Source organism: Rhinolophus hipposideros, assembly GCF_964194185.1.
Source record: "Rhinolophus hipposideros genome assembly, chromosome: 10".
NCBI classification, from domain to species: Eukaryota; Metazoa; Chordata; class Mammalia; order Chiroptera; family Rhinolophidae; genus Rhinolophus; species Rhinolophus hipposideros.
Genome location: NC_138056.1, coordinates 9,226,710 through 9,253,868, shown reverse-complemented (window position 1 = coordinate 9,253,868; position 27,159 = coordinate 9,226,710). Strand labels below are relative to the sequence as shown.

The 27,159-nt window shown below is 53.0% G+C and overlaps 1 protein-coding gene across 6 annotated transcripts; it reads right to left on the bottom strand.

Moving 5' to 3' along the window:
* Nucleotides 1-311: 311 nt before the first annotated feature.
* VWCE (von Willebrand factor C and EGF domains) lies at nucleotides 312-27,159 on the bottom strand. Of its 6 annotated transcripts, none has more exons than XM_081065140.1 (21): nucleotides 27,024-27,159; nucleotides 24,468-24,562; nucleotides 24,257-24,346; nucleotides 23,794-23,922; nucleotides 21,453-21,569; nucleotides 19,070-19,186; nucleotides 18,066-18,194; nucleotides 16,962-17,404; nucleotides 16,788-16,881; nucleotides 15,449-15,531; nucleotides 13,883-13,970; nucleotides 12,337-12,422; nucleotides 10,889-11,006; nucleotides 10,398-10,483; nucleotides 8,922-9,018; nucleotides 7,148-7,230; nucleotides 5,951-6,041; nucleotides 5,787-5,869; nucleotides 5,564-5,599; nucleotides 5,336-5,426; nucleotides 312-2,710 (listed from the first exon to the last, which is right to left on the bottom strand). In XM_081065140.1, the coding sequence occupies exons 1-21, from the start codon at nucleotides 27,131-27,133 to the stop codon at nucleotides 2,073-2,075; spliced, it is 2,904 nt and encodes a 967-aa protein (XP_080921266.1). In that variant the 5' UTR covers nucleotides 27,134-27,159; the 3' UTR covers nucleotides 312-2,072. The 6 variants fall into 6 exon arrangements, with proteins under 6 accessions (XP_080921266.1, XP_080921267.1, XP_080921268.1 ...); XM_081065141.1 differs by having other exon boundaries at nucleotides 8,922-9,014; nucleotides 10,418-10,483; XM_081065142.1 differs by lacking the exon at nucleotides 5,564-5,599.

Here is a 27,159-nt window from a genome sequence, read left to right as displayed (position 1 = left end):
CCACCTCCCTCCCCCACCTTTTTTTCTTCTTTACAGTTCAAAATCAACATCATTCACTTGAGTTCTACGGAGCAGGGAGAAAGTAGTATTAAAATTTGAATTGCATTCTTTATTGAAGAGGAATAGCAATGAGAAAATTGGCACTGACTTTTCGCCACTACTGTGTTGATGGCTGGCTTGTTTTAGAAGTTGTAACGTGGTGGCAGCCAGTGTCCTATGAAATTAGACCCCGGTAGCATCGGGAAGCTGGGTAGCTGCACAGGGTCACAAACCACGGAGACTGATGGAGGCATTATCGCATGCCGTCGTCACAACTCCACGAGGTAGGACTATTACGACCCCATCATTCCCATCATACAGATAAGGTCACACAGATGGGGAAGCTGAGACCTGAGGTACCCCAGCTAGTCACGGCTCAATAGGTCTCAAACTGGTTTCCTGGTGCCCAGACATCACTCTTTTTGTTTTTAAGATTTTTTATTGGGGAGTATTGGGGAACAGTGTGTTTCTCCAGGACCCGTCAGCTCCAAGTTGTTGTCCTTCAATTTAGTTGTGGAGGGCGCAGCTCAGTGGCCCATGGGGGAATCGAACCGGCAACCCTATTGTTCAGAGCTCGTGCTCTAACCAACTGAGCCATCCGGCTGTCCAGACATCACTCTTAACCACTACCCTTCGTGTCTAACCAGACAAAATGATCTCCAAGTCCTTCGTAACTCTTCGGTCTGTTTTCCATGCTCCTAACTCCAAATTCACTATACCTGCCACCATACTCGGGTTAGGATCCCATTACGACACTAACAGCTGGGCTGGATACTCCAGGTGGCCTCTGCAGCCAGGAACCACTGCAGACATCCACGCCTGGGATATGTGGTGAGCAGCAGGGCAGAGAAGAGCCAAGGGAAGGGTAGCCTGGGCAAATGTGGGTGGGGTCTGTGCAGTGAGGGCCGCAGTTTATTCTACATTTCCCTTGGTTTTCAGTGGTAGCAGGTTGGTGACATGGTGACAGCACTGTTCTCTGTCTTCCACCCCCATCTCACTTCCCTCCATGAATGATAGCACTGTCCTCTTTCCATCTGTCATGGAAACTAGGCTGCACCGCATAGACACTCCCTTCAGGATTGACAGATTTAGTCCTCCAGCTGCTGGGAAGGTCGTTGGCTGACAGCTCTCCACCATCAACCCTCATAAGGAATTGCCTTGGCTGAAGGGAGTTGCCTTGCCCAAGGTCACACCGCTTTCCTGGAGCAGCCCAGATAGAATTACTGGTCAACCTGGGCACACAAAGCCCTGTCCCTATGCCCCACCTCAGAACAACTCTAAAGGGTCATCCATCCTCAGAGCTCCCAGAAGGGGCTGGCTGTGGCCTTGGGCCTCAGGGGAGCCCGACTTCTCCCTGTCTCTAGCCCACGGTGTTGATGACGAGTGCGCCCTAAGGAACTGCCTGCTACTTCCTCTCAGAGGTTCCTGTCCAGGGAACCCAACCTGCAAAGCCCTCTCCATTCGTCTTTTCCCTTCTCACTTTAGAAGTCTCCCAGCATCAAAAGCCACCAGGTGTTGACTTACACAAGACCCCTCCCCAACGCAGCCCCCACTTGGGGCAGGCTTTTCTCCCAAGCTGGGGGTTGAGGTGGGATACACTTTACCAGTGTGGGCATAGCGTGAAGTGTTCCCACCTTTTCAAAGTCAGAAGTGAATGAGCAGGGCAGCCTGGGGGAGACTGAGATAGTCTTTAATCAGGAAACCTCAGGTGAGGACAGTGAGGGCTGGTGGCACAATCCCGGTGGAATCCCAGGCCCTCTCTGACCCTCCTTATCCGGAGGAAGGAGCTCAGCAGCCCAACCTTCCTCAAAAGACAAGAGGGCGCAGTGTCCAGGGTGGGTGCAGCCCCTGGAGAAAGCTCTGCTCAGTTCTCACAGCACATTCTGAGTGGTTCTGGGGAGCAAGGCGACGTCAGCCCTGGGAGTTTTCCATCCCGCCAGAAGCCCTGCAGGAGTGCGCCCCGTTGGCCCCCCGAGACCACTGGCAGCTTCGTCTGTCCAGTACCTCTCAGCATGGCCCTGAAGTGGGGGCTCTTACCCAGTGGAGTCCTCCTCACTTGAGGTCCCTGTTGTGGGCTGCTGCGGGGCGGGGCTGATGGGAGCCACAAGGGCTGCAGAGAGTCTGGAGGTGGTGGGAGAGAGTCTGCGAGGCCTGAGGAAGGCGACGGGGGTCTCTGAGGGGCTGGGGCCCGTTGTGGAAAGGGCTGAAGCATCAGTCAGAACGGTGGCAGGCAGGGAAGGCTGTCTGGACGCTGTGTGGGCCCCTGAGGCTGAGGACGAAGGCTCTGGAGTAATAGGAGGTGGCCCAGGAGCCCCGAAAGAGGCTGGAGGTAGAGTGGAGGCTCCTGGAGAATCTGATGGCCCTGGTGAGGATCGAGGAGGGGGATGGGAGGCCCCAGGCTCCCCTGATAGTGTGCCCCTACGCCCCAAAGGGGGTGAGGGTGAGGCCGGGGCTCCTGAGGGGCTCATGGGTAAAGTCTGCAGGTAAGACATGTTCATTCGTAAAAGGAGCTGGAGGACATGGAGCTCTGGCCTCTGACGCAATGTTGCTGGAGTCCCCGGGCAGGAGCTACAGTTGCTGGGGGCCTCCGTGTCTCCACGGGGGCTCCGAGCCAAGTTGCCGAACTCCACGTCTCCCTGAAGGGAGAGGCCCCGCCTTTCTTCCAGGGAACCTAGAGAGAGGTGGGGGGAACAAGAGGCACAGTGGTTCTCCCCAGTGGCTGAGGCAGCTCTGGGACGAGCTGCACCGGGGACAGAGGCCCAAGACCTGGTGAGAACCAGCCGGCTCCTGCCTCCAGGGAGAGGAGACCAACGACACATGAATGGAGGGATGCAGTTCACCAAAGGGGCTCTGCCAGGCATTGGCTGTGTGATGTCGTGCAGGGCCTCTGTTTCCTCATCTGTAAGATGGGCGTCACAATAAGGATTGCCCAGGGCCGCTCTGAGGACTGAATGAAACAGTATGTGGGAAGTCTCAGCCTAAACCCAAATGTAAACTATGACTTTGGGTGATAATCCTGTGTCAGTAGAGGTTCACCAGTGGTAACAGATGTCCCCTCTGCTGTGGGGTGTTGCTCGGGGGGAGGCTGTGCGTGTGTGGAGGTGGGGTGCCCCAGAGCTCTCTGTACCGCCCAGTCAATTTTGCTGTGAACCTCAAACTGCTCTAAAAACATGAAGTCCACTGAAAAAACTTTTTTAAAAAAAAAGTCTCAGCCTGGAGCCTGGCACATCATGAGGGCTTAATACACAGGAGGGGCGGGAGGGAGAAGTAAAGGAAGAAAGAGGGGGAGGGGAGGCAAAAAGAACATGGAGAGTGACGAAGCCCAAGAAGAAAGAGTATTGGATAAAGGCGTGATCAGGGAGGAGGCAGATGTGGTCAAAACACATTAAAAAACTGGACCAATTACACTTTAGAAATCATCCAAGGACAGTCACACAGCCCTGTGAATATATCCAAACCCACTGACTTGTGTACTTGGAGTGCGTGAATTGTATGGCATGTAAATTACGCCTCAAAAAAGTTATTTTTCTTAATTATCAAAAGAAAGCTAATTCATATTCTATTTCAACAAACAGTGGTTTCTCCTTAGAAAGAACTCTTGTGAAGAAGAGGCATGCAGAGAACAAAGCTGAGGCAGTGCTATGTTCCAGAAGGAGCCAGCTCTGTACCTCAGTTCTTTGGGCCTCAGTTTCTCCATTTGGAGGCAGGAAAGCAGAGTGGGAAAGAGCAGGGGGTAAGGGATCAGAGAGACGTGGCCCTGAATCCAACACCCTCAACTTGAGCGCAGTCTTAAGATAGACACTTAACTTTTCTGAGCCTCCATTTCCCTATCTGCAAAAAAATGAAGGTGAGGGCAACAATCACTCTCGAATATTCCCAGAAAGATTTAAACGAGATCGTACAGGTAAAATGCTCCATACACTGCCTGGCACCTTAGTGAACGAATAGTCCCTAGACCGCAGGGGGAATAATATCTATCAGCTTGCAGAGGAGTTGGCTGTGGTTAAGCTGAAAAAGACTCTATAAAGCACTCAGTGGTTCCCAAAGTAATGGTTGTCTGGGCTCAGGATATCTCCAGCCCCCCAGTCCTAACAGCAGCTCTTTATCCGCAGATCTAAAGAGCTGCTTTAAGTATAGAACATCCTCTTTAAAAGCCCAAAGGCATTAAAAGATATTTTATACATGAGGAAATCCAGGCCACAAATCAGCGGAAAAATTCACTGTCTTCCTGGAAGTTTAAAAATGTAAAAGAGCCACATTTAAGGTACTTTACAGACATGTTAAATTGGAAAAATTAAATTCAAAACATACAGGGTAGAGTTGGTGGGCATATAGGGAACCAGCTACATGATGGTAAGTTTCCTCTTTCTCTAGGACTCCATCTGGTAACGTGCCGTCGTCACCGTGTACCAGTTACCAAACCATTCTGACGACGCACAACAACTCAGTTCTTCCGCCTATTAACCATAAGGTCCAAACACAACTTGCAAAACTTGAAAAAAAGTTGTCTGACCAAAGAGTTCTCACAGTAGGTCCATTATGGACAGAATGAAAAAGAAAGAAAGGAACCACCTAAATGTCAATCAAAAAGGCAGGGGGTAAGCAAACCAGAATATTTGGGAGATTCTTACATGACCAGCTGTGGGCCACATCGATACTTTGAAACTATGTGTTACAGCAGGTTGTCTGTGTCCTGTTTATACCTCTGTACCATGATCCACGGGGACGAGCATTAATGACAGAGAAAGACAAACAGATGGGAATAATATTCAGGAGTCAAGACAGCGTAGACGCTAAAAGCATTGACTCTGGGCTCAGTTCCTGGCACCTACTGCCATTCAGCTGTGTGACCTTGAGCACATCACTTCACCTCTCTGCACCTCAGCTTCCTCACCTGGAAAATGGGGATGATAATAGTACCTATCTCAAAGAGTTGCTGTGAAAAGGGAATGAAATAAGATATCTGATTCCTGGATACTTCATGAGTGCTTAATAGGTATTAGCGATTACTCCTCTGCAAAGCTGATTCCGTTCCTAAATTCCAATTTCTCACAAAGGAAGAAAGCACAGGAGGAGAATTAAGGAAGAAGATAATGGAGAAGAAAAAGTGAACAAACAAACTTGTCACACAGTACATCATGGTGTGGCATGACGAGCACAGGTGAGGGTAGGAAAGCCCAGACACAGGTTTCAGCTCACCAAGGGCTGGCTGTGTGACCTTAAGCAAGCTACATTCCCTCTCTGAGCCTGTGTTCCTCACATCCAGCCCAGTGGAGAAACTCCAGGATACACTTACCTGGGCATGAGGAGCAGCAGTCCCCAGGAGGCATGGCAGGGTCCCAGCAGGCCCGCTGGCAGGGGGCCCTCTCACAGCTCACCTCTCCCAGCTGGGGAAGCAGTAGGACATAAGTGAGTACGCCTAGAGCATCTCACCACCCACAGCAGCACCCCCAAGGGCCACTTGCACCAGCAGCAGGACCCAAGGAAAGATCCAGGGACAGAGGCTGTAGTGCCTGGCCCTCACCTGAATGACAGGTGAAGCCAAACACAGCAGGGCTGCCTTAAGAAAACCACAAAGAGAGAGAATACTGTCAAATCCAAAGGTATTCTGGTAGCTAATTCAAGTTGAAGAAAGGCAGGCAGAAGCTGGGCTTATGCTGGCTAAGGGGCTCCGAGTTTTGCAAAGGGACAAAAGGCAAGAAGCAGCTCCTGGCTGGGCAGCTCCTGGGTTCCCAGGCCCAGCTCACCTGGCACACGCATTGGGTACAGGGCTCATCGTCTAAAGTGAACACCTGGCCGTTCACCACCTTCCTTCCCTCGTAGTTACAGTCTGCAGGAGAGGGAGACATGGGCCCATGAGAGCCAAGGCCCACTCAGGAGCTTCAGACATGGGCTGGCTGGTCCCACTCACCTACGCACACTGGGCAGCACTCCCCGTCAGGGTGGAAAGGGTACGTGCAGGTGATGGGGCAGTCCACAGGTGAGCAGGCCACTGAGCCCAGCTGCAGGACACAGAAAATACACAAGGCCCTTCGTTCTGGGCAGCTGACGGGACACTCAGGAAGGACAGGTCACACAGCCACTGAGTGCCCATCAGACCACCAAGGTCCATGGTGGGGGCAGGGGATGGGGGTTGTTCACTCAGAGTCTGTCTTCCTCCTAGAATGCAAGCCCCACAAGGCCGAGGACCGGGCCTTGGCCACAGAGCTCATCTGTCCACAGGTACCTGTTGAACAAATCCATACCTGCCCACAAGATAAGCACCAAAACCCCAAAAGGAAGAAGGTCCCAGAAGCCAAAGCCGCCCAAAGCACATGGCTGTGAATGAACAAGGCCACTCAGAGGCCAGAGGTGTTCACCCCGAGTTTCTCAATGTTTCTGTAGACTCCGTGCCTTTCCACACTGTGTCTGCACCCGCCACCAGCAAAGAAGCTCCGTGGGCATTAAACATTCTCAGCATGCCAAACAATCAGGAGTTTTTCTCCATATTCCAAATACTAAGTGATATTACTATAGAACACACTTTTTCAGACCGAGAGGCAGTAAGGTTTGGGGTTTGGAGCACCGGTTCAGAGTACGAGGATTCCATTCGTGGCACTTTAACTGACTGCCAGTGGGATCTGAAGCAAATGATTTGTCTCATTGTGCCTCGGTTTCCCCACCCAGCAGATGGAGACAATAGCGCTGTCTACCTCCTAGGATTCTCCCAAGGACTAACTGAGTTCATGGTATACAGGGCTGACAGCAGAGCTGGCACACGGCAAGAGCTGGAGAATGTGCGTAGGTTCAAGATTCCGGGACAGAACCGTGGGCTAGACTCCCTCACCTGCACCCTCAGCAAGAACCCCTGGGCCACACTTCACACTGTAAGGACAGGCCCCCAAAACCCTCCCCGGTCATGGGGAGTTCTTTAGCCGGGAAGGGTGAAAACAGTTCTCTAGCCCTAGGTAAAAATTCACCCTGGGCAGGGCTGGACGGCCCGACTGTCACCATAACCCAGAAGTGACCTTTCTTTTGGAGGTCTCTGGACTTTGCCTCCAGGGTTCAGGAGCTGGTGGCAGTCCCTGGGGAGTTTCCGCAGACAGGGGTCAGGTCTGGGTGGCCGTACCAGGCAGATGCAGCTCAGACACGGGTCCAGCACAGACGGAAAGGTCTGGTTGTTGTGGAAGATTCTGCCTGTGTAGGTGCAGCCTGCCAGAGAAAGCACAGGGTGAGTGCCAGCCAGGGCCATGGGGCCGTGGTCGGTGACTGGGCAAAGGCCCCAGGCTTATCTGGGTAGCAAAGGTCAGGCCAACCACTCCAGGGGCAGTCACCCCAGGGGTCGGGGACGGGATAGAACACACATCTGGGTTGGGTGCTGACTTTTTTAAGCGGGATTCATCAGAGGGGTCAGAGTGTCTTCCCCTCAAGGTTTCCCGACACCTCCCCGCTGCCCCCAGCGTAAAGCATTTCCTCCTCTACCCCTCACCAGGTAGGCCCAGGGCAGAGGGACAGGGAGATACAACCTGGGCGCCTGGCACCACAGTCATCCTCTCTGCTCCTCACTCAGCCAAACCCAAATCCCCCCTTCCAGAACATTCCCCTACACCTCTCCCTTCTCTGCTTCCCAGTCAATACCTGTAGAGGCCCAATCTGCATGATGCCACGTGATGATACTTATCATATACCAGTAAGTATAAAAGCAGGTGATGAACAGTAGGGAAATATTTTATAAGAAAAATATATAATATTGGAGTATTACGCAGCCATAAAGAAGAAAGAAATCTTACCATTTGCAACAACATGGATGGATCTAGAGAACATTATGTTAAGTGAAATAAGTCAGAAAGAGAAAGACAAGTACCATATGATCTCACTTATATGCGGAATCTAAAGAAAAGAATATGTGAATGAACTAATCAGAGACAGTTTTGAGGGCACAAAGAAAAAACCGAGAGTTGTTAGATGGGGGGGGGGGGGATAAGGGGAAAGGTGAAGGGATTAGGAAGCAGCCGGTAACCACAAGATGGCCTCAGGGTTTTTTGAAAATTAATTTGGGGAACATATTCAATAATGTCGTAAAGATTTTGTTGGGTATCCGATGGACATGCGTCCTATTTGGGAGACCACCTCAGAGATACTGTGGATGCCTGACCATGGCATTGTACACCAGAAGCTAAACATTAATGAATGCCAACTATAATTTTATATATATAATGTGATGGCAGGGTGTGAGGTCGGAGAGATAGTGGATGGGGGGAGGGGGGTTCACAGTGTGAGGGATATATGTTGGAAAACAAAAATAAATAAATAATAAATAAATAAATAAAAAAAAGAAAAATATATAATATGCGTGTGTGTGTGTGTGTGTGTGTGTGTGTGTATATATATATATATATATATATATATAGACAGATATGTTAGACATAGATATAGATATTATATCACGAAAAGAGACTAGAAAGATAAAACCATGAGGTTAAATGTGGCAATGGGCCCTTTTATAAATTTTTTTAAATTTTTGCTTCCTGTATCTTCTAAATGTTCTACAATAAAAAGTTACTTTTGAAACCATGGAAAAGGTAAAAAGTACTATAGAAAATAAAGTATCACTTTTACTTTCTCTCACTGTTCTCTCATTGTTTCACAGGTCTGGTTCCTTTGTCACCCGCCCCAGGCTAGACTCTGCACACCTTCAGGGCTGGCTGTGGGCAAACTGCTTTACGGCTCAGAGCCGGTTTCCGCTGCTGTAAAATGGGGTTTCCCCACGGGGTGGTTGTGAGGATGACCCCAGATGAAGCTGTGCGGTACTACACACGAAGGAGCCTGGTGCAGGCTGAGCCCGCGGGCGACGGGGGCCAGGAGGGTGCAGTGCCGCCCTCCACACACAGGCAGAGACTTACCTGCCGAACAGTCCGGGCAGCACTGTCCAGGGATCCGAATTGGGTGAGGGCAGGAGTCCACACAATCTGTCCTCTTGCAGCTCACCGAGCCATCTGCCTGAAGGAAGGAGCAACTTCACCAGGACCCCACCTGTGACACCAGTCCCCGCCCCCACACCCTACCCCACCCTCTCAGTCCCCCCTGAAAAGGGGCAATGCTGCAAACTGCCCGAGGGTTGTCCTAAAGGTACTGGGATGCAGTGGGAGGTGGCATGTCCCCCCCAAAGAGGACCAGCTACTAGGGAAAGGGATGTGAGCCCTCCAGAAGGCTCCCGTATCCACGGAGAGGGAAGGTCAGAGCTGGGGTCTGGGGTCCTCAGCTTCTTGTTCCTCTTCTGCAGCAGCCAAGGCTGCACCATGACCCCAGCCAAATTCTGCTTTCAGGGTTTCCCGGGAACACTGGCTCACCCCAAACCTATGGCGTACAATCAAATCCTGTTTTTATAGAAAACTATTCCACCTAAAATGTCTATTCCAGAAGACAAAGCGCCATATACACTGTCTTTTGTTTCTAAGAATCTGAATGCTCATGAACCTTTTGTGCTACCTTCTTATAACCTGAGTGCCCTAAATCAGTCATAAAGGAGACAAAAGGCAGCCGGTGTATTTTCCTCCCAACTCTAGTTCCAGTGAACTGTTTCCAAGTCTTGTCAGGGACTAAGGCTTTTTAACAAATGACACATCAAAGGGACCTGATGGCTGTGCTTCTCACGTGCTGATGTGCACACATGTCACCTGGCAGTAAAATGCAGATTCTCAGTTGGGAGCAGCCTCGAGATTCTGTGTGTCTACCAGGCTCCAGGTGACACTCACGATACCGCTGGTGCAGGGGCCTCATTTGGGAAATAAAGCCATAAGGGACTAAAAAACTTTTATAAAGTAGAAAGGGAAGCCGACATGTACTTAATGAGCTGAAACAACTGTGTTGGTTGGTAACCAGCTATGTGTGCATTTCTGTCAATCTGACTCTGAAGCTCAAGCACCCTCTCCTTAGCCACTTCTGAGGTGATGAGGTCACAGGACTCACGTTAAGGTAGGAAACGCTGCAGTTTCACAGAAAAGGCCTCAACCACGGGCCACCCCCGTTCCCTCAGTTTCTGTGCCCGGCGAAAACCTGCTATTAGGACTTCTAATTCCATCTCCTTATGCCAGCAGCTCCCTTCACAAGCACAGTATGTCACACACCATTCTTAAGGCAGACTGCCAAGCTCTGGTGGCCTGAAAGGGTCTACCGAGGACAGAATAAACGGGTCCCAATCCTTTCTGTAAAAATGGAACTTGATAGCCCGGGAGCAAGCCTGAGGGAAGCTTGACACGGCCCAGCTTCTGGAGGGTTCGGAGCTGCCTGGCCCATGAAGACCCTGGTGAGGGTCGTGAGGCGTGGGTGGGTGGGGGGCAGTGGGGAAAGCAGCTGAAGGCGCGCAGGTTGTCATTCACCTGGCAGATGCATAACTCACAGGGATCACCAGGAGACCAGATCTGTCCAATCGGAAACTCAACCCCGTTGTCATCAATAGAGCAGCCTGGCCAGAGGACAGCAGGGAAGAAGGGAAACGTGGGCAGAAGTGGCGAGGAGGGCCCCGAATGCCCACTGGACCTCCAGCACCACCCACCAGGGACAGGCGCTTCGGCTCCCTCACGCTGGATGTAGACAGTTCCCAGGGTGTACACTCAACCCAGGGGCTGCCACAGCAGCCCGCCCGGCTCCCTCGTTCAGTTTTCCCGCCAAACATGCACCTGGTATACACAGGCATGCTCACACGACCAAATGCTTCCATACTCGTTCATAACCACAGTCACACACAGAGGAAGCACTACACACAGATACACACAGACGTACACACTCAGACTCAGTGCACAGTCTCAGCAGGTACAGCTCAGGCTCCCTCCTGGAGGGCAGCCCTGGGACACAGGGCTGGGGCCCTCACCTGTCATGGGCGTGGGCTCCCGGCAGGTGAAGCAGCACTGTCCAGGGCCCAGCCACCACTCCTCACGGGGGCAGTCCAGTTCTGGACATGGTGTGAAGGAACATTCCACTTCCCCATTCTGGAAGAAAGCCAAAGGTCATGGGCCAGTCAGGGCAGCTCCCCAGCGCTGGGCCATCTGAGGGCTAAAGAGGGGGCTGGCGGGCGGCCATCTCCCTCCTAAAAGTGACAAAGAAGTCTCCAGGGAGCAGGACGGGGAGGAAGGGAAGAGTCCTTCACTGAGAGCTGGGGTGAGGCTGGGGGTCCTGAGAATGTGCCAGCTGTTTGTCTGGAGGGTCCCTCTGCCTGCCGTAGTTGCAGTGCCCGCATCTCTTCCCCTCGCTTCTGCAAAACAGCCTCTGGGCAGGCTCCCTGCTTTCTGTTTTCACTCCAATCTACTCTCACTCTGCAGCCAGACAACTTTCTCATGCACCAATCTGATCACCTCACTCCACCACTTAAAGCCCTTCAGCAGCTCTGCCAAGTCCAAAGCCCTCAGCCTGGCTGGCACAGCCTTTCACGACTGAGTCTGGGGCAGAGGCTGTCACCAACACCCCCAGGCCCCTTCCCCTAGAGTACTACCCTTGGCCAGTGGGGGCTGTGTCTTCCAGGTACCTGGATGGTTCAACTCCCTAGGGAGAAAGGGAGTCTACACAACTAACTGCTGCTGGGAGTGGGTAAGAGCCCAGCAACTAGGCTTCAGGACACGCCCATCTCAGCAGTGCAACTCACTCCCGAGTTCCCCAGGATATCAGCCTGAGCCCCTTCCTCACTTGGCTCCTTCCCCAGCCCCTCCTGTTTCTCTCACCCAGTTTCTCCTGAGAGCACTCCCTTGGAAAATCACTTACACAACAATCCGACCCCAGGCTCTGCTTCTTGGAATCCAACCCAAACGCCATCCCTGCCTGTAGCCTCCTCTCTTGCCTGACTCCAGGGTGCTGAGCGTTCTGTGCTCCAGCCAGAATGGACGTACGCCATGCTGTCTCTTGACTCCTGCAGTCTGCTCATGCAGTGCCCGCTGCCAGGCACACTGGCCTCAGCTTCTCACCTGATTGGTGCTAGGTGCCAGTCATCCTTTCGGTCACACCTTAGCATACCTCCCGCCAAGAAGGCTCCCCTGCAGTCTGCAGTCTGGCTAGGAGCCCTGGCCACCTAGCCATTGCCCACCTAGGCTGTGGGGCCCCTCACAGAGGGGACTGGGGCTGTCATGTGCTTAGCAGTGTCCTTAGCTCTCAGCATTGCTCCACGCACATAGTAGGTGCTCTATAAATAGCACTGCTGAAGGATGAACTTCAAGGAGCCTGCCTCAGTTTCCCTTTTGCTGCATGGCAGCCCCTCTTCTCCCAGCCAAGGCATCCTGGGAAAATCCAGTGCCCTGCCCTCTCCCCGTCACCCACCAATTCAGTCCTTACCTGGCAGATACAGGTGGTACACTCGTCACCACCCCCACTGAACACAGCCCCGTCTGCATACCACCGGCCATGGAAAAAGCATCTCACTGCGGAGAGGAAAGGGACAAGGAGCTTAAGGTCTTTGGGGGGGGGGAGGGGTTAGAAGGCAGCTGAAGAAAAGGGGGACGAAATGGGTAGGGGGCTCTGGAGAAGCTCACACACTCCCCTGGCACTCCACAGCACAGCCCACGCCCAACAACCCACACATTTCTCCCCTCCAAACTCCCAACGAGAAAATATGCTTTACATAAAAACTGACAAAAAATGAATCATGTGTAAAACAAGGTCCTTAACCAAAAAGGTAGGGGAAGCCCAGAATAACTAAAGAGGAAGAGAAAAGAAGAAATGGAAAACGACAGCCCCAGACACTTAAGACAGCTCTGGGAACCATGCCACTCAGGGGAGGCTGGGAGGATGCAGTGAGAGCCTCTCATCTAAAGATGCCCCACAGGTAAAAACAGCCTAAAAACCTGTGCAGGCCCAATTGGCATTAGTCAGACTGCCCTGCGTTCATTCCCACCTATGCAACTCTCTAGGCAGTGACTTTGGGCACCATACTCAAGCTTGTTAAGCCTCGTTTTTATCTGTACAATGGAGTTAATAACAGTTCCTACCTTGAAGGGACTACCGTGTTTCCCTGAAAATAAGACCTCATCAGACAATCAGCTCTAATGCATCTTTTGGAGCAAAAATTAATATAAAACCAAGTCTTATTTTACTACAATATAAGACTGGGTCTTATATTAATTTTTGCTCCAAAGGATGCATTAGAGCTGATTGTCCGGCTAGGTCTTATTTTTGGGGAAACACGGTATATTGCCTATTCAAAAATATTTTTAATTAAAATATAACATTTAAAGTTACGAAGAGAAATTTTAAAAGGACACCAGCTTTGAAATCAGGTAGACTTGAATTCAAGTTCTGCTCATGTACTAACTGGTTGTGTGTCTTTGGGCAGTGACTTGGCTTCTCTGAGCCTCAGTTTCCTCATCTATAAAATGGGGCTATGAATAGTACTCCCTCAGGGCAGTGCCATATGGATTCAATGAGATCAAGGGCTGGCATGTGCCTTGCACAGCAACAGCACAGAGCTGGCAAGAAATATTTGTGACGATGATGAGGTCATCTCAGGAAAGAGAATCACGCTTTTAACAAAGGACCAACTCATTAGTAGTGAAAGGGAGGCCTCCTCCCTGGCTTGAGAAAGAGCAATGCCAAGAGTGGACTCAAACCCACTCCTGCTTGTGCTGAAGGTGTCTCCCAGGGCAGGGGGCAGGCCGGGCTATGAGCCCAGTTTAGTATCCAAACTACTGTGCACATAGTAGGTGCCCAATTAATACGGACACTGAAATGCTTCAATTGATCTGAGTTTCTAAAGCAAAAATGAATCTCCTTCTTTCATCCACTTACCTCACCCCCCAAAAACATACTCAAAAGACACCCCTCCCCCAACACACAAAAAAGCTAACCGCTTCCGCCCCCTCCCCCCACCCAAAGAGTCACTTACCTGGAACACAAGTACAGCAGTCGGACTTCAGGGAGGTCTGACAGGGGCCAGGAGGACACTCGCGGGAGATGCAGGACACATTTCCAGCCTGCAGGGGCGAGGGATGGGGGTGGGTTGGGGGAGGGGAGAGGAAGAGAGCCAGGCTCTGATGCACCTTCAGGCAGATCAAGAACCAGCTCATCTCCCACCCACATCACATCACACCTCAGGTTTCCTGCCCAATGCAAAAGCCTCAAAAAGGAAGTCACTGTGGTCACAAGGACATTCTGCAGGGACCCAGTGCCCGGCATTTATTATGGGGTGTTTTAGAATATCTCCCTTTCCAAGATGAGGGCCAGATCAGAGAGCAGAGCACGCTGCCTTCCCTGTAAAAATGCCGTGCCTCGCCTCCCATAGCATTCCCTGCCAGGGCGGAGGGCAGCTGTGGAAGGGTGCTGAGGAAGCAGGGAGCAGAGGCGACTCCACCACAGACACCTTCCTGTGTATCTGAGTTTTGAACCAGATCTATTCAAATCTCTTCAAAGAATCAGATCTAAAACTAAATTTAAAAAACTGGAAGTTAAGACAAAAAAGCCCCTGGCGTTGGAGTCAGCCAGACCTGAGTTCCAGTGTCTGCTCCTCCACTATCGAGCTGTGTGACTTTGGGCAAAGTACATCAGCTCCCTGAACCTTGGTCTTCCTATCTGTTGGGGGATACTGAGGACTGCATGAAATGAGATCATCCACAAAAGCGCTGGCCACAGCACAGGTGTGGCAGCCAGAAAGAGCTCAACAAAGGGTGGTGGTAGCTGTCTACATGTCCCACTTCCCATCTTACAGTGCAGCTTCCACCATCACTGCCAGACTAGGGGCTGCTTTTAAAGAGGGTCACAGGTGGCAGCGAGGATTGGTGGATAGAGCCTGGGCTTTGACCGCAGACAGACCTCGGCTCAAATCCCAGCTCTGTTCCCTACCAGCCTCAGTCTTTTCATCTGTAGAATTGGGACAGTACAACTAACCTTGAAGAGCTGCCAGGAGCCTCAGGTGAGGAAACAGGTGAAAAGCACCAACGCCTGTACCTGGTACACACTGGGTGCTCATCATCAAATCCATGTGACCGCATCTGGCAGTGTCTGGCACGTAGTAGGTGCTTAATAACTATTCTTGGAGGCATAAATTTGCCTAATGCAAAATACTCTCAACAAGCTGAATTGGTAATGAGCCTTCTCCCTCCCAATTGCAGATACCTTTATTATGCTGGAAAATATTTTGCCTGGAGAGAAAAACGGTCTCCCTGGTGGGAAGTTTCCAAGGGACTTTCGTCCCCTCCCCTTCCTAGACAGATGGACCCTGTTTGCCTGTTGGCTCTTTCCTGCTCAGCAGAAGCCTCCCTGACTCCACAGACTTACAGGTTTCACATCTCTCCCAGGCTTTTTAACTCGACAGGTTCCAACCAAAATCCATGACCTGAGAACTCTCCCTCCACTCAGTGAGCTCACCTCTAACGTCCAGTCTTTCCCCCTTCCTCTAAAGCCCCCAAAGGTTAAGGAAACACCCACGAGGCTTTGGAGATCTTGTGGTGCTCACCAAGCAGACACAGACGGTGCAGTTCTCCGTGGGAGGTGAAAACACATCCCCTTCGGCTCGTATGACGCCACTGTGAAAACAGCCTTTGAAAGACAAACAGGAGCGTAGGAGGCATCAGACTTCTTCAAAGCAGAGGAAGCTGTGGTCTCATTACTTTTCCAGGCATAATGTACCTGGAACCTTCTCTCACTGGCCGGGGTGCCCCAGGAGTGGCAGATCCAGGTACCAAAACTGTGTGGTCCTAGGCCCCCTGAAGAACTCTCAGGAGATACCTCCAGAAGAAGCCCCAGGAGGGGTCCATTCATGTCTGATAAACCCAGAATTGTGTTGAGAGCATGCCATTTTATTCCCATAAAACAGGAAAGGCAGCCAGACGGCCCTGGGTTCAAAAACCTGGCCTGCTTGTTCAATTATCTGAGTGGCCTTCGACATGTCACTCAATCTCTCTGGGACTCCGTTTTCTTTACCATAAAATGGAAATGCCACCAAGTACCCTGAAGGGGACTTGGAAGTATCCACCACCTCAGATGTAAAGTACCCAGCACTTCATATTCAGGGCTCAGAACATAGTAGGGACACAGTGAAAGGTCACAATCATCCTTCAGAAAATCAGGAAGTGCATTTTCATTCTAACCCTTAGGAAGACTTTTTCACTGCTGCTGAAAGTACAGCAGCCTGGGTGTCAGGGTAGAAATACCAAAGCTCAGGCCCCTCCCCAGACCCAATGAAAGAGAATCTGCATTTTAACAAGACCCCCAGCGGTGCATGTGTGTAGTGAGTTTTGAGAAGATCTGTTGAAGGACTTATTAAGATGTGGGGTCTTTATCCCCACAGCAACGGGAAGCAAATGAAAATTGTAAGCAGATTACAAGTGGGAGGGAATCGGAAATAGCAGAATTTACAATTACTCCTCCGGATGTAGGAGCAGAGTTAGGCAAGAGGAAGGGGACTGCAGAGTAGATTTGGAGAAACTCATTGAATGAAGGAATGAATAAATGAATGAATAAAACTCAAAAGGGATCCCCAGAAGATGAAAAGTTCCCCTTGAGGGATATCACAGCATAGACCACAGTTTGGGCCTGGGAATTTGCATTTCTCACGAGTTCCCCAGTGATAAATCACCCATCAGCATCACCGGGAACATCTGAGAAATGCAAATTCCCAGGCCCTGCCACAGAGCTGAATCAGACGCTCTGGAGGCGGGGCCCAGGGATCACCCTGCAAGTGATTCCAATGCATACAAGAGTCGGAGAATAGCCTTTCAGCTACAGAAGGGCTGGGGAAGAGAAGAGGTGGGACCCTGTGGGGAACTCACAGCCTCCACTGGACCAGCTCCCACCTGTACACGATGGGCAGCATCCCCCATCTTCAGAAGGAATCGGGTGGGAACAAGCGGCTTCACACATCACCTTTTCACAGGTCACCTCCCCATCCTAGAAGCAGAAGCAGGAGTTCCAATCACCCCAAGGCCCAACACCAGATCAGGGCAGCCCCAAGGACCCCTCACACCCACCTCGCACCAGCACTGGGAACACCCCGGCTCGGTCCAGCGGCTCCCCAGCTCATACATGGCTCCCAGGTGCCAGCAAGCAGAGGGCCCTGGTTCAGGCCACGGGGCTGTGGGGCCCCTGGGCAAGGAAGATGTCACTACCGCCTTTTCCAGGAATTGTGAGGGAGGTCTGAGAGTCCCCAGTAGGGGGGCACTAGGCACTGGGGTGGCCATGGGGGTGGACAGCAGTCTCATGGGGGCAGATGGGGAAGGTGTGGGTAGGGCAGGGGTGGGTAACGGCAGGCGGGTGGTCCTGACTCCGGCTGGAGGCCCAGGAGCCCCAGAAGGAGGGCTGTGTCCTGGGGAGAGGGCAGGCCGGCCCGCCTCCGGAAGCAGCAGTAGCATCTTAGGAGGGTGCTGCAGGGGCTGCAGGATGGCAGAAGGGGCCAGCACGGCTTTCGGGAAAGCTGAAACGGAAGCACAAGGGTGTCCTGAGGGAGGCAGCAAGGGCAGGAGGCAGGACTAGGGACCTGGACTCAGCTCCAGCACTCGTCACTGAATGTCTCGGGGCCGGTTTCCTCACCAACATAATAGGTCTAATACTGCCAGTTCGACCCTGAACTGCTGGGGTGTGCAGACGACCATGCAAGACTGATGGAAAAGTACCAAACGCGCAGACCGAGGTGACAGGTTGAAAGTGTGTCCCCTGCCTCCCATCCACGCTGACGTGCTTGGGAGAACTTGCCACGGACTAGAAAGAACACCTTCAGGATCTACATGACATATAGATACGTGTCTTACAGGCACGCTGGTAAAGTTCGGCAGAGTGGTCGAACCACTGTACGAAGCGTCTGTCCCTGGGAGCCCAGGTTACTGGGACTCTTTGTCACGCTCCTCATTTTTTTCTTTCTTTTTACCATTTGGGGAAAAACGAAAGGGCTAGGGAAACAAAGTGCAAAGGGAGTAAGAATGGATAATGCAGTGGAAGGAGGAAGCAGGAAAGAAAGTGAAGTTTTGTAAAGATGAATCAAAAACAGCCAGTGACAGAAGAGGGTCGGGCTCTGGGTGGGCGGTGCCTGGTCCGAGGAGGGCGGGGCCGGGACCCAGGAGGCGGGGCTGGACGCTCACCTTCACAGGACACTCGGTCAGCTCGCAGCCTGAAGCCAGGTCGGCATGTGCACAGGAAGCTGCCCACAGTGTTATGGCAGGAATGGTGACAGACTCGCCTCTCCAACGGCCTCCGACATTCGTTTACATCTGCAGGAGAGCCTTGCTGCCCACAGCTGCCTTGTCGGGGCAATGAGCCTTGTTTCCACCATCCTTTAGCCCAAAAGGCTGGGGAGTCTCCTTGCCATGTTCTTACAGGGTCCATCCCTGCCCCACGGTGTGGAATGTGACTCGGATGGCTGGGAGTGGGGCTGAAATCTATGCTAGTCTCCTTGGAAGGTTCATACATCCAGTAGGTACTTAATGGATGCACTGCAGCAATGAGTAAGTGCTGGCTGGAGGGGACAAGCCCTGCTGGGAATCTCATCTCCAAACCTTCCACCATCCCACGTGTTGGGTGTCGGCTGGTGTGGCCCCTTCTAAAAAAAGAATCTCAAAATTCACTGCACTGCTCAAGGTCCGCTTCAGGACAAACACCAAACTCTGCTAGAACAAGGTCTGTTTTCAGGCCCACGGGACCCCACCTTCAATCCATGAGCCAAGCTCAAGCCAAACATGGCAATCCCTTTCTGGAAATTTCTGCTAATGGGTTGAGAAAACAGGGGTCTCCTTCTACACCAGAGGAACCAAGACATAACGTGCTTTATTTACCAAGGGGAGCAAAGGCAGCCAAGAAAATGGGTGAGCAGAGAGGAATCCCTGGGGTGTATCTGGGAGAGGGGTGGAAGAGAAACATAACAGGATGAAAGTGGCATGTGGCCAGGAAAAGTCCAAGACAGGGTCTTCCTTGAGGAGCCGTGCCAACCCCAGCGAAAGACAGGCTCTGAGCAAAGGCTCGAGCGCTTACAGGCTCCAGGGGACCAGGAGGTGCAGAGTGCTGACCTTTCCCTGTCCTTGGGCACACCCTGTCCATCTTCCTGATTGGCAGTCCAAGTGTGAAGACAATAGGGTCCTCCTGACCTTACCTACACAGGAGTGCCGGTTGCCATGGAGATGGAAGCCAGTTCTACAGGAACACCTGTAGCTGCCAATGCTGTTTTTACATCTCTGCTGACAGGGGGTCCCGAGGCATTCGTCAGTGTCTAGAAGGGAACAGGACACGGCTGGAGCTCTTGTTCCATGGAGTTTTGGAGATATATGGTCCCCTCTTATCTCTCATCACCATCTCCTGCCCCACTCGAGGCGTGGGGGACCATCTTAATTCTCATTCAATGTATCACTGCCCATTTCTCTCCACCCCCACTGTCGTACCCGAGCCCAGACCACCTCTGTCTCTACTCTGGAGAACAGCAACAGCCTCATGCATCTCCATGCCTCTACCTGTGCTCCTCCCCAGCCATCTCTACACAGCCTCAAGGGTGTGCTGACCAAAGGGCACCTCTGACCCAGCCACTGTCCCTCCACAGCTCCCACAAGCACCAATGCTGCACCAAAGCTCAGGAACCCTGGGCTGCCTTTCCCACCTCCTTCCCTGCCCCTCACCTTGGCCCCGGCTTAAATTCTTGCCATCTTCCAAGTTCCCCATGCTTCTGTGGGCCTCCCCCTTTGCCCATGTTCTCTTGTCTGCTTGCACTGCCTTTCCATCTTGTCTGGCTGGAAAGCTCGTACTCATACCTCAAAACTCAGCTTCTATAGCACCTCCTCTGCCAAAGCTTCCCCATGTCGGTATTCGATATTGTGAAACACTGGAAATAATCTACATGTTCATCAGTAAGAGAAAACACAGTAGAGACTATGGAATGTTTGCACTGCAGAGTACCAGGCAGCAGTTTGAAAGGAATAAGACAGGTCTGTTGACGCTGATGTGGAAAGATCTTCAAGCCAGATTGCTGACGGGGGGAAAAGCAAGTAGAGGAATGACTGGGTTCAAATTCCAGCTCTAACACGATCTTGGGCAGGTTATGTAATTTCTTTAAGTCTCAGTGTTCCTATTAGGAAAATGGGAATAAACAGTACCAACTTCATAAGATAATTTTGAGGATGAAATGAAGGCATGCTTCTGTAGTGCTTAGCCAAACAACAATTCAGGATTATGAACTGCTCATCTCTTATCATCATCTCTGTGAGTGTGAGTGTGAGTGTGTGTGTGTGTATGTGTGTGTACATGTACTGGGGAGAGGCGGGCAGGGCACTCAGCAGATTGATAACCAGGTGTTAGGAATGAATTGTCCCCCCCACCCAATTCATATGTGATGGTGTTAGGAGGTGGCCTTGGGAGGTGATTAGGTTTAGATGAGTTCTGAATAGTGAGGCCTTCGTGATGGGATTTGTGCCCTTAGAAGACGAGACACCAGAGCTCTCTCTCTGCCACGTGGGGACACAGCTAGAAAGCAGCCACCTGTAATCCAGGAAGAGGACCCTCACCAGGAACTGAATGGTCTGGCACCTTGATCTTGGACTTCCAGCCTCCAGAACTGAGGATACGTTTCTGTTGTTTAAGCCTCCAGTCTGTGGTATTTTGGTATAGTGGCCTGCTATAGTGGCCTACGACACCAGGGTTATTTTCTAGGGACCGCAGAGCACAGGAGTAGGAGAGACAGCCTGGAGCTGGCGACTTTTAAAATTTTTTTTTTACAATTTATGAAAATTTCAAACACACAGAAAATAATATTGCAATATCAAGGGGGAACCTTTGTCTTAGCTGCCTTTGTTTAAGACAGAGTATTTCCTTACCTAACTTCTGTAAATAAAAGTCATCTTAAAAGAATGAATAGTTATTTTAAAAGATCTCTCTCATCCTACTCACTTAGGAAGGGAGATTCCTTCTGTTCCCCGGGTCCCCACAGCATTAATCCATAGTCCCAACTCTGTTCTTTTGCTCCCCACTAGACTGGGGCAGCTGGAACAGAAGAACGCTGCCACCCCCACCCCACCTCCCCGCCACACACACACACACACACACACACACACACACACACACACACACACACAGTTGTGCTCACAGTCCTGATCCCTCGCCCCCCCCCAACCCCCCCGTCAGCCCTGCCTCACTACAGTGACCTCCTCCCTCCGGTTTGTCCGCTCTGCCCTGCCCCTGGCTCTCCCTGGGGCCTCTCCTTCACCCTCTTCCCTCCACCCTGCAATGATGGCAGCAGCTGTTTCTAGGGAGTCCTGGTTCAGAGCCAGGGCCCTAGAGTTAGACCATTACTAGCAGAATGACCTTGGGCTAGCCTCAGTTTCCCCCTCGGTAAAGTGGGGATGATAACAGCATCTCCCTCAGAAGACCGTGGTGGTCACATAAACCATCGCAGGTGGAGCACATGTTGTGCCTGGCAGGGCCACGAGGTCAAAATCGGAACCCAGCAGTGGCAGTGACGCATCATCATCACCCCTCCCTGAGCCGCTCACCTTGGCAGCTGTGGCGGTCGGCGGACAGCTGCATGCCCGGCCCACACTCGCACACAAACCCGCCTTCCGTGTTCACACAGTGGTCCTCGCAAGAGGAGCTTAAACATTCATCAATGTCTGGGGAGAGAGAAAACACCTTTGCACAGCCCACTCTCAACGTGGTTGAGGTGCAGGGAGAAAATCTACCTCACGTGGACCCTGAGCCCACACTGGCCTGCCCTCAGCAGGGTGGAACCCCCACCTCTACCCCCACCCCAGGGAAGGAAGACCAGGCCCAGGGAAAGTCATCCTGCTACAAGGGAAACCCCAGGGAGAAGAGGCCAAGGGGTCAGGCCCCTCCTCTGTGACCCATGCAGACCAGATGACAGAGAGGATGGCTGAGACAGAACTGTCTCTGATGGCCCCACACGCAGGGCATCCACACTAGGGCACAGAGTGGGCAGGAAGGCTGATTAAATCCCCCGAAATGTTTATTGAGCACCACCTGTATACCGCAGGCTTGGCGGAGAACCACTGAGGACACAAGGCACGGCGCTGACTCTCCAGATGGTTACAGTCTGATAACGTACAAGCCACGGCACACACCCACGAGAGACCACACGTGGCTGGGTGATATAGGCCCCACCAGGGAACGCCCAGCCCCAGCAGGAGTGTGCTGGAGGACAGATGGGCTGAGAGGACCAGGAGGCGTCAGTCGGAGGGGGCCACCAAGTGGAGAGAGTCGGAGGGGCTTGGGAAGCACAGGAAACACCTGGGGCCCAGTCTGGCTGAAGCTTGGGTTCCTGTCGGGAAGTGGGAGGCAGGGCTGCAGAGCTGGCTTAAGGCTCCACTGTGGAGCACCAAGGAATCTCCAAGGCTTCTGCCCAGGACGGGGTGACTAGGTCCATATAGTGCTTTAGGGCGGTTCAGGCCTGAAGGCTCAGGGGGGCTGGGAGAGAGACACCCCACCCCTGCCCCGTGGCATTTCTTCCTCATCTAAGAATCATGGCTCTGAAGGACCTACAAGACCAGTTCTGCCTATTGCAGTCTGCACCTGAGTCTCCCCGTGGCCCCCATGCCCTCTGGACACCTCCGCTCTCCTTACTCGCTTTTCCCAGGGGCAGGCCCCTCGGGACCACACCCTCACCTCTAAGACCTCACCCTGACTAACCCCATTCCACTGGGCTCGCACGTGGCTGTGGCCAGTGCCTCCTGCCCTGCGCTCGCTTTGCCACTGTCCTCTGGCTTTTCCTTGGTCCAGTTTGCCTCTGCAACAAGAAGTGCAGGAAGCACTCTCCAGGAAAGACATTTAGGGAGGACAAACGACTTCATCGAGCCCCCAGCACCAAAACCCCTTTCATGAGACACTTCACCCCAACAGTTCTCCCTCTGGGAATAATCAGAGATGCCAACAAGAAGCCCTTTATTGTAGCATTATTTATACTGGTGAACACTGCAGATCAGCTAAATGAGGGGTAACAGAGAACTAGGTACTTGAATTACAGTAGCCACATATGCAGCTGTGTAAAATTATGTTGTAAGGACTATTTCGTACTCACAATATAAAGTTTAGTGAGAAAAATAATGAGCAAAAACTATAGAGAAGATGTGATCCAATTTTATAAAACATTATAAAGATATGCATGCATAATACACAGGTACACACTCAAACACACACACACCCAAGGAAAAGGGCAGAAAATGTAACTTCAGTTTTGTAACAAATACTCTGGGTAGGACCTTCCAGGACATGTTGGGGTTTTTTTTTCACCTTTGTACCTTTCTTTTACTTTCCAAATGTTCCAAAATGAGTTATCTTTTACTTTTGTATGCTGGGGAAAAAACATGAGGTTTACAACATCAAACCTCAAAAGGAGGCTTTCACCTCTCTGGAAAGATATGCAAGAAACTGGTCACAGTGGCTGCCTCTGGGGAAGGTAACAGACGTTGCTGGGGCAGGAACTTTTTAAAGTCACGAACAAATAATACTTTTACAAAATAATTCTGAGTTTCGCTTTCCTCATCTTTCCAATGTCACTTTCCCAAATGTCACTTTCTCCGTGGCCAACCCATCTCCAGTCCCACCTTGTACTTCACCAGTTATGGTCCCATCACATGGGACTGTTATGTCTAGGCCCCCCGCCCCCCAGCTCAGTTCCTGGCCCATAAGAGGTGCTCTATAAATATTTGTGAAATAGCAGAAGGGACCTATTCCTTTGGTTTACATGCCTCCCTGCCCACTCTCAAACTGCAGAGCTCATCCTGGCTCAGCTCTGCTCTGGCATCATCTCTCTGAAGACCATCTTAGCAGGACAGGAAGGGGCACCCACCCACCCTCCCCCACTGCTCCCAGGTCTCTCACCGGTACACCTGATGCCGACAGCTGTCTCTGTCATTGAGAAGCCCACAGGGCACACTCGGGCCACCTCCTGACAGCCACCGTGGTTACAGGTGAGGTCACAGCCGTACTCCCCGCAGGGTCCGTGAGCGTCTGAAATGCACCACCCACATGAGCATGCACCACACTGATGTCTTGGCCACCCCCACCTCACCGGGACTCTTCCTGAATTCTGTGAGAAAGGTAGGTGCCTCTGGAGGCAGACAGGCCTGAGTTTAAATCCAGCTCTGCCACTTACTAGCCATGTCGCCCTGGGTGGGCCACTAACTTCTGTGCCTCAGTTTCCTCCTCTATAAAATGGGGATGAGAATGTCTGCCTAACAGGGTTGTTTGAAGATGATACGATAGGACACAAGCGCCTGGTGTGTGGCACATAATCTCGGTGTTAACAGGGTTCTTCCCATCAGCCATGGCCCACCCCAGTTACCTGGGCAGGTGGCCCCTTGTTCTCCATCCTGGCAGGAACAGACGTTGGGAGCGATGCAGATGCCACTCCCGCAGCCAAAGGAACAGAGGGCTAAGAGGAGAAATGCAGGTGAGGGAGTGGGGGCTGGAGCCCCCGCTCTGCCCCTCAGGCCAGCCCAGGGAATGAGTGCCCTGCCCAGGAGGATGTGTGGGGCACAGGGACAGGCACTTACGAAGGGTGCAGTGCCCACTGCCCATGGAGGGGGCCCAGCCAGGGCAGCAGCCACTCCCGAACCCCGAGAGGCAGACGTGGGGGCCCAGCCGGCGTCTGCAAGAGAGGAGAGAGCACCTTCCACGTTCTGATTGGTCTACAGAGCAGTGAAAGCCTCCCAGCCAGTCTGGAAGTCAGTCAACAAACAGTTCTCGAGACGCTCTGGAGGGGCAGTGGGAAGTTTCCCAAAGAAACATGACTCTGACAGCCTCTCCTGAAGACAGGACAAGGACAAAGTCACCAGTGTCCTACAGGTACCTGCCACAGGGCAAAGAGTGGCCAGGAGAAAGGGGTCTCAGAGGGGCCCTCAGCACTGAGGAGGAAAGACGGCAAAGGATGAAGAGCCCAAAGGATGGCTGCCTCAGGGCCTTTGCACTTGCAGTTCCCTCTCTCATGAAGGTTCATCCTCAGATACTCATCCAGTTCATTCCCTCCTTTTACCCAGGTCTCTCTGCACCTGTCGGCTTCTCAGAGAGGCCCTTCTTGTGCACCTTTACCTTGTTTTGTTCTTCTTAATACCATTCACTTCCTAGGACATTACTTATTAATTTGTCGCTTTGTTCATTGTCTGTCTCTTCTACCATTCCCTGAGCACAAGGGCTTCATCTTTTTTATTCACTTCTGCACCAAGAGCAGTGCCTAACACATAGTAGGTGCTCGATATGGCTGTTGAGGGGAAAGTTGAGAAGGGCAGCCAGCAGAAAAGAGGAAGGAGGATGGCAGCCCCAGAGGGGCTAGAGAGATGTCACTCCCGAGGTGACATCTCTGGGGTAGATAGAGATGGGGACGCCAGTGAGCTACCTAAAGGAGTGAAGGAGAACCCAGTGTGCCAGATGCTGGGTGAGGCACTGCAGGACAGCCAGGAAAAAGCCACTTCCCAGCCTTCAGGGAGGCTGGGCAATAACAGCACTGTGCTACAACGGGATTGGCTATGAGCTCTGCAGAGTCCGGGGAGGTTTCCTGGAAGGACAGCATCTGGGCTGAGGCAGGGGAGAGGAGCAGGGGCAGCCGGTGGGAGTGCAGGAGGGGAGAGGGTGCTCCAGGCAGAGGCAGCACAGGGCACGGGCCTGCAGGGGGATGGAGAAAACGACCGGAACTCGTTCTGTGATGGGCTGGGCAGAGGGAGATGCAGTCCAGCCTGGTTTCAACTGGGAATTCCCATGCAATACAATAGGGACAAGAAACCCCTCCCCACCTGTGCTCCACCGTGGGGAGGTGATGGGAACGTTCTGCTGGTCAGGTAGTCTTCGAGCACCCACGTGTGCCAGGCACAGCAGCAGGGCTGGGGACATGGATGGACAAGACAGATCCACCCCACTCTTGGGGGGAACAATCTTGCCAAATGTGGCAAGTAGTGTGGAAAGGGAAGCGTGGGCACAGGGCAGTACAGAAACGTCTGCAGCAAAAGGCCCTAGAGCCCCCAAAGAGGGCCTATTTGGTCTCTGAAGTCATCACAGAAAAAGAGGGGGCCCTGGGTGGGGGGAACCGGCAATGAAGTCTCACCCACTGCCGTTGCTGGAGCCATTATGGCAACAGTCAAGGAAGGAGCCGGCAGCTACAGCTCCTCAGACGGGGGTCTGAGAGGGACAGGGGTGCCACCAAAGTGGCAGATGTTAAGATGCTTGGCGGGCTGGTGGAGCCACACCCTCAGGTGGGCAGGGACCGAGCGCCCCAAGGGGTCTCCTAGCTCAGGCCAAGATGGGGAGACAGGTGGCAGGAAAGCTCTGAAACTCCGCGAGCCAGGCGATCTGAGCAGGAACTGGCGGAGGTGGCGGGACACTCGTGCGAGCTGCGAGCCTGGCGGGGCCGCCCCCTGAGCGCCCCCGAGCCAGTGGCCGCGGGCCAGGCCGCCCGCTGACACCGTGTTCCCTCGCTGGGAGCATCACGCACACGCGCGCTCAGCCGCTGCTGCCGGCCTCCACCCGGAGACCCGAAGGGAGGGCGGCATCCGTCGGGAAAGAGCAAAGGGACAAACGTCACCCACCCCCACCCATCCGCGCGCACACACAGGCGGAAACCGAAACATAACCTAGAGAGACCGCGGCAGTGCCAAGGTCCACGACGTGCGCGGAGCCTAAACACAGGGAAAGCCGACCCCTCACCCAGCCCCGAAGCGGCGGGCGCCCCGGGGGAGGCAGGCCCTGGGGAGGCAGAGCCACTGGCACGTCCTCCAGCGAAGCCAGCCAGTCTGGAGACCAGGTGGCACTTCCCTGCCTGCCTTCGGCCGGAGTCCGCGCTGCAGGGCAGACTCCGATGGGCTAACCCAGCGCCTGGATCTCCACTCCCCCAGGTCTCAGCCAGCACAGCCCCGGACAGGGGCGCAGAACAGGCACCCGCCCAGAGGCACGAGCTGCTGTCTCTTTGTCCAGCCCCCAAGGGCTGCGCCCGCGCATGGACAGAGCCCCACAGTGGAGCCCCAATCCCCGGCCGCCGACGGCTCCGGGCGCTGCTCCGCGCCTCCCCGCTCCACGCCGGGGCGCCCCAGTCGCGGGGTAGGGGAGTGGCGCGTAGCGCTTACCTCTCGGTCATGAAGTGCCCGGGCGGCTTCCTCCCGGTGTAGGTGCGGGCCGGGACCCGCGGCAGCAGGAGCGCAACGCAGGCGGCCCAGAGGAGCAGTCCGGCCCACATGACCGGCGGCGGTGCGTCCCCCCCGG

Excerpts from the sequence above, each read along its gene's own strand:
- VWCE (XM_081065140.1), bottom strand. The coding sequence starts at position 27,133 with ATGTGGGCCGGACTGCTCCTCTGGGCCGCCTGCGTTGCGCTCCTGCTG. Across the intron at positions 15,532-16,787 it reads ATGCTGCCCATCGTGTACAG|GCTGTTTTCACAGTGGCGTC; the intron begins GTGGGAGCTGGT and ends TGTCTTTCAAAG. Across the intron at positions 7,231-8,921 it reads CTGCCCGGACTGTTCGGCAG|GCTGCACCTACACAGGCAGA; the intron begins GTAAGTCTCTGC and ends TTTCTCTGGCAG.